A 19,302-nucleotide genomic window follows, 5' to 3' on the forward strand; every position below is an offset into this window, starting at 1 on the left:
GGGTCAGGCAATTTCATCTTGTAACAATGGCAATAACTTGTTCATTTACTTTCCTAACTTGCATATCACATTAAATGTCTATTTGTGTTATAAAACCCTGCATCTTATTTTATTGACCTACAAAGATATTTCTATGCATCAACAGTTCTCACTGCACCCTTATTTATTGCATAAAGCTCCTGTGTAGCATTCTACTTTACCTTCTTCCACAGGTTCAGCAAGGGTTCCCTCAAATGATTCACTGGTCTCAATGGTGGATTTATCTTTCAGCCCTGAGGATTTTACATGTGGATGTGCATACATGAGGCAAGCGTAGAATACAGTCACATGAAACAAGCCCTCTATATGAAGAGCACTACACTTTCAAAAGAATTTCCATAACCTTATGACATTTGGTTTACTTTTGCACTAGAGCTTTTTCTGTCCTTTGTTTTACAGGCACAAAGGTATGTGTTTGAGATTTGAAACAGATCAACAGGAAAACAGAGAAGAGGTAAAAGGAAAAGTTTATAGATATTATTAGTGAACAGACATGTATTCTTGTCCAGTTTTAATACAACTGCTTGTTTTTCTTGTATTAATCAACACTGAAAAGAAAAACACTCAAGGCACTGATAAAACAAATCAGGTGATTCATATAGTTTATTGATAACACAAGAACGTTCTTTCTTAGTAAAGTATAGCTACCTGTTGTATTTATTATAAAATAAACAAAATCAGAGGAACATCAATGTTGAAATCTCACACTATAGCTAGTATTTTGTAAGAGTAAACCAAAATCCTACCCTCAAACGAAACAGACATTTTAAGAGAAATAAAAGAACTTCCACATGACAATCGGCATATAGCACCTTGTTCTGCTTTTGCTTCTACTAATCTCAATGTTCTGATTAACATCACTGATTATCTCTCATATATAGAGACAAAAGGTCTTGCCTTCGGTCTATAAGGGGTGGTCTCTGGAGACTCACAATGGCCTGAGATCAAATTCAGCCAGATGTTAACAAATTACACAAAAGACAAAAAGATCTAACAGTAGCCGATTTGCTGCCTTACGGTTTCTTTTTAGCTGCAGCCTTCTTGGATTCTTTGCCTTTTCCATTTTTCTCAACTTTTTTAGCATCGTCATCAACAACGGGTTTCTCATGAGATTTCTTTTCAGCCTCTGGCTTTTCCTTCACCTCATCCTTTTCCACCTTCTTAATCTTCTTTGCTTCTTCAACTTCTGCCATTTTCTCTCTTTCCTCCTTCTCCTTTCTAATTCTTGCCATGGCCTTTTCCACATCCTCCTTCTCTATTCTCTCCCCCTCCTCTTTTAGTCGAGCCTCAGCTCTCTCCCAGGCCTTGGCTTCCGACTCCTCCCTGATATGGTTCAAGGTCCTCTCTTCCTCCTCTTTGGCTAGGATGTTCCTCACTTCCGCCAGAGCCAATTTAGCTATCTTCCTAGCCTCCACTCTCTCGTGGATGATGGTGAGCTGCTGTTTCAGAGCTTCCCTTAGCTTCAACCCAACATCTTTGGTGTGGGAAAGCTCTGGGGAGAAACTTTGTTTGATGATGTAATCATGGTAACTAAATCTTATCACTACACACACCTCAAGCCACAACGCAATTAGTTGTAATGATGCAAATCATTTCACATCAAAACTCCCTCATTAGTATGTTTGTGATATCCTCCACACCAGTGGTTCTCAACTTACTTAACTTGACGGCCCCCAGCTGTCCTACAGAATATTCGAAGGCCCACCATATAGGTTAAATATTTCAAGTATTTCTGCTGTAATTATGACAAAGCTGCAAATTTTTCTGTTAAAAAAAATTTAACAGAAACTGTAAGTCTTGATATATTAAATTAATTGACCAAAATGCATGTGATTGTACTGTATGCTTCAATGAATTCTTGGCTTATGGAAAAAACGAAGAAAAAAACTAATTTAAATAATTCAAATCATCCTGTGGCTCCCTAGGAAGTTTGGAATGGCTCCCTAGACAGCCCTGGCTCCCAGGTTGAGAATCACTACTGTACACATTATATTAGAAGATTATGTATTTAGGATGTTTATAACAAGTCCACAGTTCCCTAATATTATTTGAAAATAGCCTGGAAAAAGTATACACAAGGCTTACATGTGCATGTAGCTCCTTGTCAAGTCATCATTGTCCATGCAAACTCATAAATGCCAACTAAAAAGGTGGTATTGTTAAACACTCCTTGGTTAAACACAAAAATAATATGTAGCTTAAAATATCTCATGTCAGCTCAGTCATGCAAACAGAAACAAGTTGATCAAGTAAACACCTTCCAAGATGCCATGGAAGGCGTCTAATTCTAATTCCAAACCACACTAGAGGCTAGTCTGCTGCATGCACTCAGACCAAGTGTGCAAAATACCTCCTTTTCTCCTGGAAACCTCTTTCTTTTCATCTAATTTAAATGAGACAGACAAATAAAGTCAGTGACTGCTACTTAAAACAGTTGTACAATGTAGGCCTAAGTCCTGCCTTTGAGGTCTTCTTCATACATTTCTTTGACACTAATGATGTCAGAGAGTATACAGCCCATTCACTCATGTCTGGTCTGATTCTATTGATTGAGTCGTCATACGCAATGCTCTGTAAAACACATAATGCTTGATGTCCAAGAATTTCAAATCATTCTGACAGAAAATCTCTGTAAAAATGAAAATCTCTCTACAAAATCACTATCTGCAAGCAGTGTTTTTTTGTACAACATATGAGGATAAGCAATCTTATTAACAACAAAAAAAGTCAAACGACACCAATAACTTAAACATATGGCAACAATTGCTAAATAATTAAACCAAAAGATCTTAATTGTTAATTTACCAAATTAAACACTTAAACTGTACTTGAAATATTTGAAGGTATAATTGTGATATAAGTGGTATTAAAGTGATAATGAAGGATTTTTTTTTTCAATCTAAGCTAAATTCCTAATTCTACACACTTAATTTTCTCCAAATACACTTCCAGACACAAAAGCAGCCATTTTGTAATTAATTCCTGCATAATTTTTAAAATATTTATGCAAAATAGTTAACATTCACATTCATAGCCCTCTCAATTCCCTCCTAGTATTACAGGAGCCATATAAACACTATTACTTATCAGGCACACCGTTTCAGGTGCTTTAGATTGGCAGGTAGGAACTGATTGTTGACGGTTACAGAACTCTGGGGTTCAGGAGACGTTTCCTACACACGCCATTGAACTAATTCTTGGCTGATGAACTGATGAAGTTCCTGAATTGACACCCATTTATTAAAGGGATAGTTCACCCAAAAATGAAAATTCTGTCATTAATTACTCACCCTCATGTCATTCCAAACCCGTAAGACCTTTGTTCATCTTCGGAACACAAATTAATATTTTTTAATGAAATCCGAGAGCTCTCTGTCCCTCCGTAGACAGCAGCACAACTGCAATGTTCCCAGGTCCAGAAACGTAGCAAGGACAACTGTAAAATAGTCCATGTGACATCAGTGGTTCAACCGTAATTTTACGAAGCTACAAAAATATGAACTTTACAAAAATTAACAAAATCTTAACAAAAATTATGACTTTACAATGGTGGCACGCTGCTGCAGACGGGATAAGGTGGAGAAGAATTGTTGAATAAAGTCTTTATTTTTGTTTTCTTTGCGAAAATATCTTAATTTGTATTCCGAAGATGAACAAAGGTCTTAGGGTTTGGAACGACATGAGGGTGAGTAATTAATGACAATTTTCATTTTTGAGTGAACTATCCCTTTAAATCAGCTACACATCCATTTACACCATAGTACAAATTTCCTACCTGAATTTTGTTAATTGAGGTAATACTGCAAGAGGGGTGGGATATATTCATACTGTAGATCTAAGCTATCATTATTCTCTAAATCTCTGATGGAGGAGAGCAAAGGCAACTCACATGACAAAGAAGAAACAAAAACAACGTAACAACTGACAATGTCATATAAAACTGCCTATTCTGTATTGAGCAGTAAAAAAAAAAAAAAAAGTTTAAAGGAAATATAAAACACAAAAAGATCTATCTCCGCTGAGTTGCTGAGGATGCAAATCACCCCAAAATGCAATTATTGTAATGATATTAAACGGCTCAAAATAAACTATTCAGATCCTAAAGACAGAGAGAAATGATAATGATAATCAGATTATAAACAAGATGTCACATGTACAGTGTTAAATTGCAAGACTCAAATAGAAATACATACTGTTGTTCATGATATAAGGGAACTGAGGCATTCAGCAAAGGTGATATGTTCAACTTACAGCACACTAAGGTCATATGCAAAAAGGTAAATAGAGTATTAGTAGCTGGAAACAGCCGTTGCAAAAGAGCTGCAATGAAGCATAAACTACACAAGTTCAATATTTACAAATATGTAAATGTTCATAATGACATCATCTTCTCAAGAGTTCACAGGTCCCAAAGTGACTGTTGGCGATCTTCCAAACAAAATATTTCTTCAAGTGTTAGGAACAGAATCAAGTCGTCAAAGGAGCAAGTCCTCCTCTAATAAAGTGCTTCTGTCACAAATGCGGTAGAAAACACGACTATTGATTTTGAAGGCCTAAAATAACGCATGTCTTTTGGCCCTGAACCCCTTCAGTCTGTGACGCGCCAGCAACATCCTCCGCTGCTGCCTCGGTTTCTTCATCCTCTAGCGTTTCAAAAGGACTCATAATGTCATAAAGGAAGGTGAAGAAACCTTGAAACCAATCAGTGCCCTCTTCCGCTAAAATATCGAGGACTTCCTCAAGGGAGTCTGAGTTTTCTTTGCTGCCATCTTTGGTCAGCCCTACGCAAACGGGAGAATAAGGAAAAAGAGAAAGAGAGGGAAAGAAAGAACAGTGGGAGAGCAAGAAAATAGAGAGAGGGTGGTGTTGGTTTGCAAGGTTTAGTAGATAAGGATTCAGTGCTATAAAAAAAAGAGGGTAAAGATGCTATTAAAAGCGTAAGATGAAGTAAAGGAGAAATGGGGCATGCATGGGAAGGACTAATGTGGCTGTTTGTTGTGAAATCAGTTAAACTACATGCTAAATGAGAAAATAAATCTCTTTATTTTCTCTCCTTACCACATGACTTTGCCTTAAATGTAATACTGGCAAGTTGGTCTAATTTACAAACTCATGCAATAAGGCAATAACCTCTCATCACTTCTTCTCCAAAATGGTATGTTGTTTGAACAAAATGATGAAAGTACCATGCACGTGCATCGGTCTCATTTAATTCAAAACTGCACAAAAGTGAACCAAAGTCAGTCATGCAAAATATCATCTGGTAGAAAATTTCATTGGAAATCACTTCACTTGCCTAGTAGTACTTTAGCATCTTCCACATCAAAGTCTCCATCACCATCAGCATCATAGGACACGAGTTTACCTAGTAAAGTAAAGTGAATCTCATTTAGTCATTTGACATGGGTTGTGAATAATTCATTGTGCCATATTTGAAACTAAAGGTCCTACAAATAGCGCTGTGAAATTGCTCGTATTTGTTTTATTTCAAATAAGATTAAGGACATGTCTTAAAGAAACCTTGTACTATTTGATATAGTTCTGTAGCAAGTAAACCTGCATGGTAACACGTTATAACAACTTTCCTCAAGAAGTCATTAACAAACATCATTAGATTAACATTTTATCAAATTCAAATGATTAGAAAATACACTACAGTCCAAAAGTTTTGGTGTCAGTGTTTTAAAGTTTTTGAAAGAAGTGTCTTATGCACAAGACACTGAGAGGCTGCATTTAAATAAATACAGTAAAAACAGTACAATTGTGAACTATTATTATTACAATGTAAAATGACTAGTTTCTATTTTAATGTAATTTATTCCTGCAATAGCAAAGCAGAATTTTTAGCATCATTACTCCAGTCTTCAGTGTCACATGATCCTTCAGAAATCTATAAATGTCTTTTGATCAAGTTAATGCATCTTTGCTGAATAAAATTAATTTCTTTCAAAACAAAATCTCACTGACCCCAAACTTATAGAGTAAATTTATATAAAATGTAGTGTGCGTTTATATTAAAGTATGAAAAATTACACTAAAACAGAACTAACAATCAAATTCACTTCTTACTTTGTAACTGAAGATGAGAGGTTCAAAGAAATGAGGTTTATGGTAGTGATTCTATTCACTGGTTCAGATTTCATACCTTGTAATACCTCTGAAAGATTATAGCGCAAGTCCTTTGCTTTGGCTGCATGCAAATTAAGGCCAGATATACAAAAAAAAATTACATATAACATTTATGTAAAAAGTATTTTTAAAACTACAACCATTTATAAAAAAAACTCTGAATAATAGAAACCAAAGACTCACCAATTACACCTTGATAGTCAACAAGGTCAAAATACACCACAGCTACAGAGGTCCAGACGCCCAAGAGAGCCAAAACCATGAACCAGGTGAAAAACGAGGTTCCTCCTCCAACCTCTGCCTTCTTTCCATTTTTATGTGCCTGCTGTGGCTTGGCCTCTGAAGTATAAAAGAATAAGACTATACAATATCAGGAAGAAATACAAAAAGATGTTTATGAATATAAAACATTTTCATTTAACAAAATCAAATCAATGCAGCACAGCAAAACCCTCATGTGAACGAAGAATGCATGCTCAAAATTAAACCATGACTTTGAAAGTGAGATTAGTCCTTTAGTATTACGGCACACACAAGTATTCATTCAAGGCCACTAGTTAATAGACTATGTAACATTAGCTTTGAAGCTGAAAAAATACTGGAGACCAATCAGTTCTTTCTATTTTCAAATGCTCTATAAGATCTGATGAAAGATTCCCTGTAAGATGTTTAAATATTCCACATGAAATCACATCTATAGTTAATCACAAGGCAACAAAAGTCTAAAAAAGTGCAGTTATTCTGAGGCCTGTTGACACTCCTCATGGAACTGCGATATAAATACATCTGCATTCAGAGCTCTAGTAGGAAGAATGAACAGGTGTTTTGTCTGCTACGTTCTGCTAGGTCAAACCACACATTTGTTCATGCGCACACGCATGCTACAAACGTTAGTAACGGATATACAGAGAGCAAATACATCACTAAAGTGTTACGACAAAATAAATTCTCTTTTTGTAGTTTGCATAGGTGCATATATAAACTGACTGCACAATAAAACTTTATAACAATACATTTTTAAGTAAAACATTACATTTTTGCTGCTCATATACACAAAACACAAATTTACCATAAAAATAAAGTATTAAATAAGATTACATTCATTTTCAAATGTTAAGGCTTTCTCTCACACCCCATGATTTTTTAAATGTCATCTCTCGTCATAAAACGTTATTCCAAATCAAAAATACTATACCGGTTTCTTCGTTCACCACCTTGACCTCTGCATTCGGCTCCCCCATTCCTCCAAGCAACGTGGGGAAGAAGAGAGCGTGTTTCACCCCAATCCTACCCCAAACCCCTGTAACAACAGCAGGTCTCCTGCCTTTTTGTTCCTTGTGAATTGAGCCCGAACTTAATATGGAACTCGACCAGCAAATGGATTATTTTTAGAACTGTCCGCTTGAAAGCCAGAAAATCTCAAGCACCCATACGAAAGGGTAGAGGCAAACCCCACTCCATCCTGCTGTTCTTAGTCACATATGAAAGCTGAAAAGGCTGAATGGCCTTCCAAATTACTATACTTAACAAAAGAGTAGCACACAATGGAGGATACACTGCTTCACTACATACATGCATTTTAAATGACATGCAAATCAAACTTTGGAAGGCGTTTTCCAGCCTCCAGGCAGAGGAGCATTTAAATCCTGGCAAGTGACTCTCCTGCCACAGAGCTATTTATTTTCCATAAAAGGACCGGTCTCCCGAGTTTCTTGATGAAATAATAAACATGTTAGTGGTGGCTTCTGCAAACTAGCCATATAGCTAAAACAGAAAAACCTGCATCAGACTAACATTATCAGCAAAGTAAAACGACCATGATGTACTTACGTAACCCTCTATCCTCATCAAGACTTCACTTACTCAAAAGATCTCTCATATCTCTTGTGCTGCATTTATTTGATCAAAATATAGTCAAAACAGTTATATTGTGAAATATCATTACGGTTTAAAATAACTGGTTTCTGTTTTAATATATTTTTAAAAATAAATGTATTCCTGTGATGGAAAAGCTCAGTTTTTTTACTCCGCTAAATATGCTGATTTGGTGCTCAGGAAACATTTCTTATATTGTCAATTATGAAAACAGTTATGTTGATTAATACTTTGATCAGCATATTTGCTAAAAAAAAAAAAGTATTAATTTCTTACATATACATATATACATACATTTAATGCAAACCAAAGCCCCAAATCTTTGACTTTTAATATTTAAAACTGCATTGATGTGGATTTGAATCTTTTATCTATATCAAAGCTGCATGCAAAGTTTGGACAAAAGGCACACCCTCTAGACACACATGCTTAACTCGTCTCTAAATCTACACATAGTCATATGGCTGCCATTGTGACCTAATCAACGTCTTCCCCTCCCCCATTTATACCTGCTATGAAAAACAGTGCTTAAACTCTTTTTGTAACTCATGCACTGCTTTTGTCGTTGCTTTGACTATGCCTTTGTGGTACACAATGTTCATCGTCTAGCTTGCATAACATTGTAGTGGAATGTGTGCCTTGAATTACCCTCTCTTCTTCAGTCGTACCTACACACCCCACTGTGTAAAGCAAGCAGTTCCTGTCTGGTCAGAGGAACAAACCCTGGACATTAACCCCTTATGTAATCTTATCAGCATATACACCCCCGACTGGAATCTTGAATGACCAGCAAGCTAACACTGCTGTAGAACAATAGATCATACACTGGTTTAAAAGTCCAGTGGGTTTTCTGATGTCACAACAGGAGTTCAAATGTTGCATATGTAAACATTATTTAGTCCAGATTTTCTTATGAATGCCAATAGTGTTGCTTGTTAAACACACGCAAATGCATTCTTCACTCTATGCATGAAAGAGTACATTTAATATTGTGAGATGCACACTGCATTTACCAAAGTCAAAATAAAATATATTATACACAGCCACATATGTCAGAGAATTGCATTGGATTAAATGCCCTTGGAAAAACAAACATGCGAGGTTATTTGAACAGAACAGTGGAATCAATGGAGAAATGCTTGAGAAAAAAAACAAAAACAAAATGCAAGCACGTCATGACAGGCTGTCATTTCTTTACCATTTCTGTGGCACTCAGCAAGTTATTCTGTGCAGCTGAAATTTTCCCTGAAAGCAATGATTTTGACATTTGATAAAAGAGGGCATTGCACCACTTTATGAACAGCTGAGTTCACTTTACAAAGCAATGCATTATAAATGCATCAATCTAAGGATAGTGGTTTTGTAACTGTTAACCTTCAGTAGATATTTAAATGCGTGTGGCTCTAGATTATTATCATTACAGGAAAAGTTTTCCATAATGGATAAACACAATAAAATGTAACGTTTATTGGAGAGAATTGGAATGCTTATGGCAAATAAGAAATGGTGGTTCAAGTGGCACCTCACAGACACCAACAACATAGAAATGTGATGGCATTTGATTCCTGTATTCAGGTATACAGTTCATAACTGCATTTATTCAAATCTGCTTGGTCTGCTTTATTGGCTCAAAATATAGAGATAACCACCATAATAATTCAGGTTTTAAAATAAGGAGGCCACATGATGAATTAAGCTTTTCCATGAACAAAACAGGCTTTACCATGAACAGTAGCTAACAAACATATATAGAAAGCGCACAGTTGCCCTGACAAACAGGGTAACACACAAAATAAAAATAATATAACTGAAAACAGTTCTACAGTCTAACTGCATGTAAATACATGTTTTAATCGTATATGGTGATGTAACTTACAGTTTACCAATTTAACGGTTTTTACAGTAACATTTTACGCCGTTTTTACGTTAATATTAACCTTTTTACAGTTAAAAGTCAGCAGCACATATGATAAATCTATACCCGTGTCTAACATTTCACTGTAAGGGTTCATATACTTTCAACAGTCCAATAGTTAATCTACCACTCTTACATAATGACCACGCACTCACTAAAGTCAATAATAATAGCTAGATAGCTAAACCCAACGCCAGGACGTTGTTAACCAGCAGTGGGGTCCTGCAGTGTGGCACAATTTATTTTTAATTACAGAGTGTGTGGGGACATGGGACCCTAGAGGACACGTGTAACCCCTCCCACGCTCTCCCAATATTGACACGTGGGCATTTAAGAGCTCGCACTGGGGCAAGAGTTGCCCCAGTGCGAGCTCTTAAATGCCCAGTCTCTGGCTCCAGCGATGTGCAAACATTTATCTGAAAATGTAGGTCATTTGCTGCTGTTGGAATTAACAAACAGTACGATAAACTAGGCCTTGTGGCGCTCGTGCAAGTAAATTACGATTAAAAGCATGCAGAAGTTCTGCAACCATTTCGTCCAATTTTCCAAGTGTATAGACACGTTCAGGGGGGTTTAATACACCCCTGTTTTGGACAAAAAAGTTCTTACTCGCTCAGAATGTAGCAACGATTCAAAAACTGTTTGTGGTTACAGTGTAACACAACTAGCGCAGTTTGCATATCACGACTGTAGCCGACACAATGCATTGGGGGTCATTCTTATTATTTTACTTGTTTATTATTTCTTAACATGGCGTTTTTTGTAATTAGATAAACAAAAATCCATCTTGCCGTCCGATCAACTTTCAGGCCTTCGCAGAAATGCACGTATTTTTAACGACAAAACATACACACCTTTTTTGACTGGTCCCTTTGCATTTTTCTTAGCCATTGCAAGTGAAAGTTCTTCGACGTTTCTTGTTCTTTAACAAATGAATTGACTAATTCCAGTCTCAGTTCTGGTACTGATGCCCTGCAAAAATCAAATCCCTATGCTTTCATACACCGAGGCCCATAGCAGCCCGTCCCCCTTTTGAGTGACTGAACATTCGACCAATACTGTCCAGACAAAGCCATTGTGGGCGGGACAAATGAAAATGTCATCCAATCGCTGAGCAGTGGCCGATGACTTATTCAATCGTGTGGATACCTTCGAGGTAAGACCGCCCAGTTCTTTCCTGTTGTTTTCTACCAGCGCTCAGGCGCTGGAACGTGGCAAGATGGCAGGTTGGACTTATCGCGAGATCCAGTCCATGTCCTTTCACACAGTGCTGGGAATGCAAAGCAATTCACAACGTTATCATAATTCTTATCGTTGCGAATAACGGTCGAATGATTTGGTCGTGTTATGTGTGACCTATGTAGAGCGTGCGTAGGTTGTGATTTGCAAAATTACTGCAGTCTGGATTTGCAATTTGCATTGCATATGTGGGATGGCATGAGGGTGGAAAGGATGAAGTTTCCTTTTAATCCCTTTACCTGTATTTTGTGTGTGTGTGTGTTCTGCTGTGCTGCATTTTAATTGTTATTGTTGCACTAGATATATGTGTTTGACCTGTGCCATTGCATTTTGTTTAGTTTTCTCCCTTTTACCAAACTTCTGGTATGTCTGTCAGAAAAAAAGTACTTCTACTTTTTTAATACTTGAGTACAATTATAAGTTGTACTTTTTTTACTTTTACTCAAGTATGTTTTTGGCCAGATACTTATACTTTCACTTGAGTAAAATTTTCACTGAGTATCTGTACTTTCACGTGAGTACTTTTTACACCTCTGATAATTGTAATGATAAAATTCAGCTGAAAAACACACTCAGATCCTGTTGGACAAATGGGACATTTTCCCTAGGAAAGTGCACTTTAAAAAAAAAAAAAAAGAATCACAGACTATTTAAAAATATATGTAAGTGTACTTGAATGAATTTATTTGTAATTAAATGTTTTGTCAAAAGCTTTTGTTGAATTTGAATTATTCCTTTGACAATGCTGCCATACATGTCAATCATAGTAACTGAAAAATTTGAAAAAAGCATGAATAACTTTGACTTAAATAGATCAGTGTAACAGTAAAACATATTTTTATCCTTTCTAACAATCATTACCGCTTACGTGATGAAACAGTTGAGGAGTAATTTGTCCCACATGTTTTCATGACAAAAATTAAAAATCAAGATAATTATAACAGGAATTTGCAGGCAGGATTAAAGATTGCAGCTGTGTGCACAAAACTTTCTGTACCTTTAGTAATATATTTATTTAGTGCTACTCAAATATAAACATGCCACAATACATTTGATGTGTTAGCTTGAGAAGTTCTTAGATGGGTGCTTGGATGCAAGAGATGTAGGAACAATTTGGGCCTTTCCCACCATTTGGCATGTGTGAGAAAGTGTCTTTCATTGTAATTTACTATTTGCCTATACATTCTGAAGTGGTAGTTGTCACCATATAATGTTTCACAGTAGCGCTTTGGATAGTACTGGGTAGTGTGACGTTGTAAAAAAAAACTGTTATAGTGTATTTCTACCAGCAGAGGGCGTGCAATTATCGCCTAAATGATATTCTTAAGATTATATGACAGAACTGGCGTATAAAGTCGTCGTTTCTTTGTGTCAGTCTCATTACAGGAGCTTGTTTTAAGTGTGATTTGCTAGGTAATGTGCACAGAATGAATACAATAAAAATGCAAGACCAGTTGCACAGATAGCCCCCCTAGAAAAACATAGGATAATGGCCCTTATTCAACAGTGATAAGGAGAGATCGTCATCTAAGGAACGTCTCGGTTCCCCCTGGAGATTGAACATTCAAGTTTTAAAACCAGACTACAAAACTGTGGTTTTAAATTATTTCTTAGTGACATTCTTATTGTTACTATTAATAATATATCCTCTTATTGATTTTATCTTACAATTTAATTGACTGCCAAAATAATGGGATATAATAAGAATTTTCCTAATATAATATATATCATATATACGTATATAATAAGAATTTTATTAGATTTAAATATATTAAGAATAAGCAAGGGATGGAGGGCTTAACATAGCCAACCAATTGGATTTTGCAGATAATACTGAAGAACCCAGATTTCAAAAATCAGTTGGGGAAAGAATTTCACATTGCAGTTGTTTTGCTGCCAAGTTTATTTGAGTTGCACATTGTGTATTAATATGTCTGTGTATATCTTGTTTATCATTATGTTAATTTACATTCAATTGAAAAACAAAAACAAAAAATAACAGAATAGTCATAGTTCGATAACAAATGAGGAGAGCACAATTAAATAATAATAATTAAATAACAGTCATTTTCGACTGTCTTTAGACACACTGTCTGACAGAAATAATGCAATAAACTGAACTAAATTATATACATGGTTTCAGAAATTCACATTTAAGGAAATCTGTAAACATGAAGAGTTCCAGTAAGGTCATTAGTCTCGGTTTATATTTGTTTAAGAGTCAGAGCAAAAGGCAATAGACCAAAGTGCCATTTTATAATCCCACTTGGTGCAGACTAAATAAGTACATGTCTTCAGTACTTATATGTACTGGTTAATAAAGGATAATAGGTTAATAAATGCTGCAGTTTAGTTACATTACAAATCATTTGACTTAAGAGCATCAATATAATGAAGCAGTTCATGATGACTGATATCAAACTTCCAGAAGCACAGAGACTTATGTAACATCCTGAGTTATGTCCATTGTTATGAAAATACAACAATAAAAGCATTGACAATTCACATGGAAAAAAAGAAAGGCACTTTGATATTTCGGTCAAGCACAACATTGTACACTACTTGTGTTATTTAAAAGTGACTGTGGAATCCTTCTTCTAAAGGTAACAAAACATCTGATGCTATATTGTATCTTCAGAGGTATATCAAGTACTTGAAATGAATGTCTGTGTGATATAGAATTCAATAAAATCACATTATTCAAAAATATGAATTTCAGTTTTTCCAGTCTGGAATATTATAGAGCTAGGCAGACAATTTAAACAGCTGCACCATTAGTTCATGTGCAATATGACAAAAAATAAAGAAAAGGTGTATGTATATAAGTAAAGCTTATATGTTTACACTAATATGCTTTAGAATTTAAAGGAATATTTCACCCAAAACGAAAATGTACTCACTCTCAGGCAATCCACCGAGAATTTGTTTTGAATTTTTTTTTTCACTTATAAAAAGAGCTTGATCTGTCCATATTTCTCTCCTAATTCAAATTAGATGACTTTTCCAGTGGAGAAAGCAATATTATGGATAGAGGACTCTTATTTTAGCGGGAAGCAACAGTTTGAAGTTAAAAAAAGTATTGATTAATTTGTTACAAACATGCAGCTTTTTGCTTCCAAAGACGTTACTTGATAGACTGGAGTCACATGGATTAGTGGATTACTGTGACGTTTTTATCAGCTTTTTGAACTCTCATTCTAATGGCACCTATTGACTGTATTGACCTAGTGATGTAATGCTAAATTTCTCCAAATCTGTTCCATTGGAGAATCTTGAATGGCCTGTGGGTGAATACATTTAAATTTTTGGGTGAACTATTACTTTAAAGGTGACATATCATGAAAATCTGACTTTTCCAGGTTTTACCTTTGGCTGCACTGATGAGCACAGAACACTATTTACATTCCCAGCCTCAGAGGAGGCAGTGGATTTATTGATTTATTTACTGTATATTGCTGCTGCCACACAGATCTAAAATAAACATGCAATTTATTTCCCAGCTGTGTACCTTCACAGACATAACCGACTGTTTTTGTAACTCGTGTGTTTTTAACGTAAACTTGTGTGTGAATGAATACTTAGTCTAGTAGGCCTACAAAGTGATGGCAGAGGACGTCATGTGCCAGAGGGACTCAGGCAGGGCCAGATTCAACACCATCACATTTATAGAGTCAATGTGGAATGACAGCAGCTGCAAAACAGACACCACTGGAAAATTTAAAGGTGACATATCATGAAAATCTGACTTTTCCAGGTTTTAAGTGCTATAATCAGGTCCCCGGTGCATCTACCAACCAAGGAAATGTGAAAAAGATCAAACAAGTAACTTTGTTTTGGGAAGCCTTTTTCTGCAAGCGTCTGAAAAAAACGAGTGCATCTGATTTCGCTCCCCTAGTGACGTTGCAAAGGGATCTCATAACATTACCGCCCCTTAATCTGTACATTTCCACCCACAGCGCCGTCATTTGATTTCGCAAGCGACAACGGTGTACCAGTTCTAATGCCATGGCGAAAGTTTGAGCAAAACATGCTAATTGTTCTGCCTTTGGCTGCACTGATGAGCACAGAACACTATTTACATTCCCAGCCTCAGAGGAGGCAGTGGATTTATTGATTTATTTACTGTATATTGCTGCTGCCACACAGATCTAAAATAAACATGCAATTTATTTCCCAGCGCGGGGAGCAGCAGCTCATTTGCATTTAAAGACACAGGCCTGAAAAAAACAGCGTGTTTCTGCTTCCACTCAAAATAGGCATTTTCAAAATGATATAATAAATGATCTGTGGAGTATTTTGTGCTGAAACTTCACAGACACATTCTGGGGATACCAAAGGCTTATATTACATGTTGTAAAAAGGGGCATAATATATCTCCTTTAAGTCAGCAATATTATCCTGATTTTCAAAGAAAGTACAGGTGCATCTCAATAAATTAGAATGTCGTGGAAAAGTTCATTTATTTCAGTAATTCAACTCAAATTGTGAAACTCGTGTATTAAATTAATTCAATGCACACAGACTGAAGTAGTTTAAGTCTTTGGTTCTTTTAATTGTGATGATTTTGGCTCACATTTAACAAAAACCCACCAATTCACTATTGCCCAGCAGAATTTGTTACGTCACCTAGCACAAAGAGCACATGGTGAGAAATACCTTCATTGTAATCACTCATAGGCAGATGACTGAGAAGCATCTCCTCCATCCAAATCTATAGAGAGCCTATGGAGATAGTCTTCAGACTGCATGATGTACTCAGTCCAATCATGGCACACTTCATTTATGCTGGGTCCGGTTCCTCCATACTCAGGAGGGAGGATAGCCTTTGGAAAGAAATTGCTGAGACTTCGGGCATATGAACTCCCATGCATATGAATCTATAAATAAAAACACACCACATATATTAAATCTTTTAAAGTGAATCACCTTAAAATCCCACATGTAAGTACTTAAATGTGACTAACCCGTTGTTTGATTTTGTCTGGAAGAAATGGACGGATCATAGCAAAGACGGGATGGAAAAAAATAGGCTCATTTATCAAATGGATGCCACGTACTTTCAAAGGAAATGAGTCCTGCAAAACAGATTTGATGTTTTGTTCGATGCATTTTAAATTAATCAATACTGTATTAATGTTTTTTTGTAATACTAAAAGGTTGCTATAAGAAAAAGAAAATCTACAAAAAAACACGACATTGATAAGCAAGTATTTCCAGAGAGATGTTAAAGTCAGATCTTCTACAGAAATCTGAATAAGTGATGTCTTCTTAATTGTTCATGAAAATATTTTAATGGATACCTACTGTAAGCACAGAAGATATATTTTTTGCCAAGGAAGGGTTTATCTGCAGGGCATGTGCGAAGCACCAGTCTTGGAGATCAAAAATAGTTTTGAGTCCATTTCTTTGAGTCTCCCATTCTCGAACAATCAACTCTGATGTAATGAGGCTCACACGGAAAACCTCATAAGCTGTGAATTCTTTGGGGTTCCACTGACCTAAAACAATTGAATTTTTGTGATATTCTCCATTACAATGAACAAAAGAAGGTTTAAAAAATTGTTTATGTATGTACTTGCCAATCCGATAGATTAGAACTCGACTTCCAGCATCATCTCGTGATCTCAAAACTCCATGGTAATTGTTTTGTAGAAGTTCTATGATGGATGATGGCCTCAGATCGGCTGTTATTTCTGGACATTCTTGTCTCCATTTGTGATAGTTAATCAAAAGCTGAGGATTAAAAAAAAAACAAGATCATATGTTAGTCTCAGCTAAGTTTTCTAACTTAAGAATATTATTGGGACATAATCTTAATAACACATAATTAAAAGAAACATTGCTTATTACATTGATTATGGTTGGGTTGACTTCTGAATGCAATGTCAGCAAGAAAATGTGTAGATTCATTATTGTAAATCCAATCGCTACTGTTAGTATGGCTGAAATATATCTAAAAATCTAGACCTAATAGAAAAAAAACATGCTGGTGAGCCAGAAATGTAGGCTACATGTATTTACATTAAATAAAGAGGCAGGAAAACTTCAATAATTAGGCTATAATGATTTTTAAGTCCTTAATTAAATAGCCTATAACACAGTTCATTCGCATAAATTAATAAAGTAATTCGGAAATTAGCTGTTAGATTCATACACTGTGTGAAGTGTGTCAGTGGGCCTGTGGCCATATTATTGCTAATCAAATCACGTATCACCAACGGTATCACTATCACTACAGAAAGCACGTGGATTGGTTTACAAGTTAATATCAGTTGAGTTCAGTCATCGTTTAACATTAGTGCTACAAACCTTGAGCGCCAGTGCCACATCAAAGTCTCTCGCCTGCAGAAACCGTATCAAAAAAGATTCCGTCAAATTCAAGTGTCGAATGCTTACTTCTGCTGCTGCTTTTTGTTTCAGTTCAGACAAATACGGTGCAATCCGAATAGAATCAACAGGCAAATTGTTTAATTCTTCGATGTTGTCAACTTCTTCAGACTTCATATCTGCGCGAGTCGATCGAATGTCATCATGGTCTCTGAGCAGAGGTAGCCTATTACGTAAAAGGGGGGCAGGGAATGAGCCCCTCGCATCCCAGTGACAACTATCGCCTAATGTTTTTTCACCTTTGTACAGGTCAAACTTCGTCAAACATTAACCTAGAAAACTTTGTAGACTAAATCGTCTCTCGCCAATTTAAACAGACACCCATTATTCAAAACGGAGATAAATTCCTAACAAAGATAGCCTATAACAGCCTACGTAATTCCTCCAGATGTTTAAGAAAAGAGCAAACCAGAATGTTCAATGAATTAATCATCTTGCTGTCCATTTCTAACGCTATTATTTAGTAAATCATGTTTGAACACAATAGTGGGGCATGTTGTCACGGTAGGTAGCATATTTTCGTCTCTGTTACAGCAAAATACAAAAAAATTTATTAAAGTAAACCTAAAATGTAAAAGACAACGTATATAGTAAACAATAAAAATATATTACTATTGTTTTGGCAAACAAATAGGAGAGAGTGGGGATGGTTGCATCAAGAGACAGTGGCAACATGGCAATCAGCCTTCAAACATGAGCTACAGTAATGATATTCATACTGCACTAGCCCATCATCCTTCCTGGAAGAAAGCAGCTACATGTGACCATTTAAAAAAAAAAATAATAATAATAATAATACATTTTAAAAAAACTTTTCAAGGTTAAAAAAATATGAATAGAGTCTAAATTGTTTGTTGAAGCATTGTAAATCATTGTCATTTTAATAAGTGTTTTCCTAGCTTTTAACAGGCATAGTGTCCAGCTAGTTTATTATGGCTGTCAGTGTGTTGCAACCTTCATGCTCTCCCTTATCACAACATTGATGTAAAAGCTTGCCATAACATTGCAAAATTTAAATTTTATGTATTAATAAAGAAACCCTTTCAATAGTCAGGTTATTTCGCCTTTTTAATTTAAGTAAATACATTTTTTAAATCAGTCCTTCCTTCTTTACCCTCTTACCCTGTCTCTTCTTTCTTACCCTCTCTCTAAACTGCTTAGACTGGTCTTAGAGTTAGTAATGGGTTTTTTTTCAAGACAAGTCATTTGTAAAGTCAGTTGCATAAAAAGGTAGATTAGTCTAATTTGAATCTGAAAAGTAAGACTGATCGTTAGTCAAACTAGTTCTTAAGAAGTATTATTAAATTTCATTGTCATTTTTACATGGCTGTTACTTGTGGAAAATATTTTTTTTCTTAGTAGTCTTTGTATTTATTTCATTATATATTTCTATAACTTAGTGAAGACCCTGTTGTGCACAAATAAAATGGCAAAATTACGTTAAAGAATTAAGTCCCTTGGGGTCAGTTGCAACATTTGACTTTGTCTATTCAAGTATAAACTGAACATATATTATCATATGTACATGTTACAGCAGGCTTTCCAAAACAGTTTCTGATAAACTGAACGAAATGCAAAAAGTGTTGCAATCCATCCTCACTCTCCTCTAATTGAATTAATTTTATAATCAATTTGACATATTAACCTACAACTTGCCTCAATTTTATTAAAATTTCAGCCTGAAATCTGGAATCTACCTTCATTATATGCCTGAATGT

At 35.7% G+C, this 19,302-nt stretch overlaps 2 protein-coding genes across 15 annotated transcripts in view; both read right to left on the bottom strand.

Moving 5' to 3' along the window:
• The window catches only part of LOC107729161 (probable serine/threonine-protein kinase kinX), a 17,929-nt gene extending 6,929 nt beyond the window's left edge, over positions 1 to 11,000 (bottom strand). For 2 of the 11 annotated variants that reach the window (XM_016539629.1, XM_016539643.1), the window contains exons 1-5: positions 7,364 to 7,722; positions 6,352 to 6,507; positions 6,185 to 6,229; positions 5,336 to 5,404; positions 201 to 272 (exon numbers count right to left, since the gene is read on the bottom strand). In XM_016539629.1, the coding sequence (XP_016395115.1) occupies positions 201 to 272; positions 5,336 to 5,404; positions 6,185 to 6,229; positions 6,352 to 6,507; positions 7,364 to 7,409 (388 nt within the window). In that variant the 5' untranslated portion in view covers positions 7,410 to 7,722. Of the gene's footprint in view, positions 1 to 200; positions 273 to 5,335; positions 5,405 to 6,184; positions 6,230 to 6,351; positions 6,508 to 7,363; positions 7,800 to 10,812 lie in introns of those variants that run through there. The other 9 variants (XM_016539636.1, XM_016539602.1, XM_016539621.1 and 6 more) reach the window with 8 other exon arrangements.
• A 138-nt stretch (positions 11,001 to 11,138) lies between these two features.
• On the bottom strand, positions 11,139 to 17,734 carry LOC107729218 (alpha-tocopherol transfer protein-like). Of its 4 annotated transcripts, XM_016539661.1 has the most exons (6): positions 17,507 to 17,734; positions 16,777 to 16,930; positions 16,502 to 16,695; positions 16,162 to 16,272; positions 15,854 to 16,074; positions 11,139 to 11,228 (listed from the first exon to the last, which is right to left on the bottom strand). In XM_016539661.1, the coding sequence occupies exons 1-5, from the start codon at positions 17,699 to 17,701 to the stop codon at positions 15,865 to 15,867; spliced, it is 864 nt and encodes a 287-aa protein (XP_016395147.1). In that variant the 5' UTR covers positions 17,702 to 17,734; the 3' UTR covers positions 11,139 to 11,228; positions 15,854 to 15,864. The 4 variants fall into 4 exon arrangements, with proteins under 4 accessions (XP_016395147.1, XP_016395152.1, XP_016395139.1 ...); XM_016539666.1 differs by lacking the exon at positions 11,139 to 11,228 and having other exon boundaries at positions 15,805 to 16,074; positions 17,594 to 17,734; XM_016539653.1 differs by lacking the exon at positions 11,139 to 11,228 and having other exon boundaries at positions 15,805 to 16,074.
• Positions 17,735 to 19,302: the final 1,568 nt, after the last annotated feature.

This window comes from Sinocyclocheilus rhinocerous, unplaced genomic scaffold (genome assembly GCF_001515625.1).
Source record: "Sinocyclocheilus rhinocerous isolate Xijiao unplaced genomic scaffold, SAMN03320098_v1.1 scaffold1785, whole genome shotgun sequence".
Lineage (NCBI taxonomy): Eukaryota > Metazoa > Chordata > Actinopteri > Cypriniformes > Cyprinidae > Sinocyclocheilus > Sinocyclocheilus rhinocerous.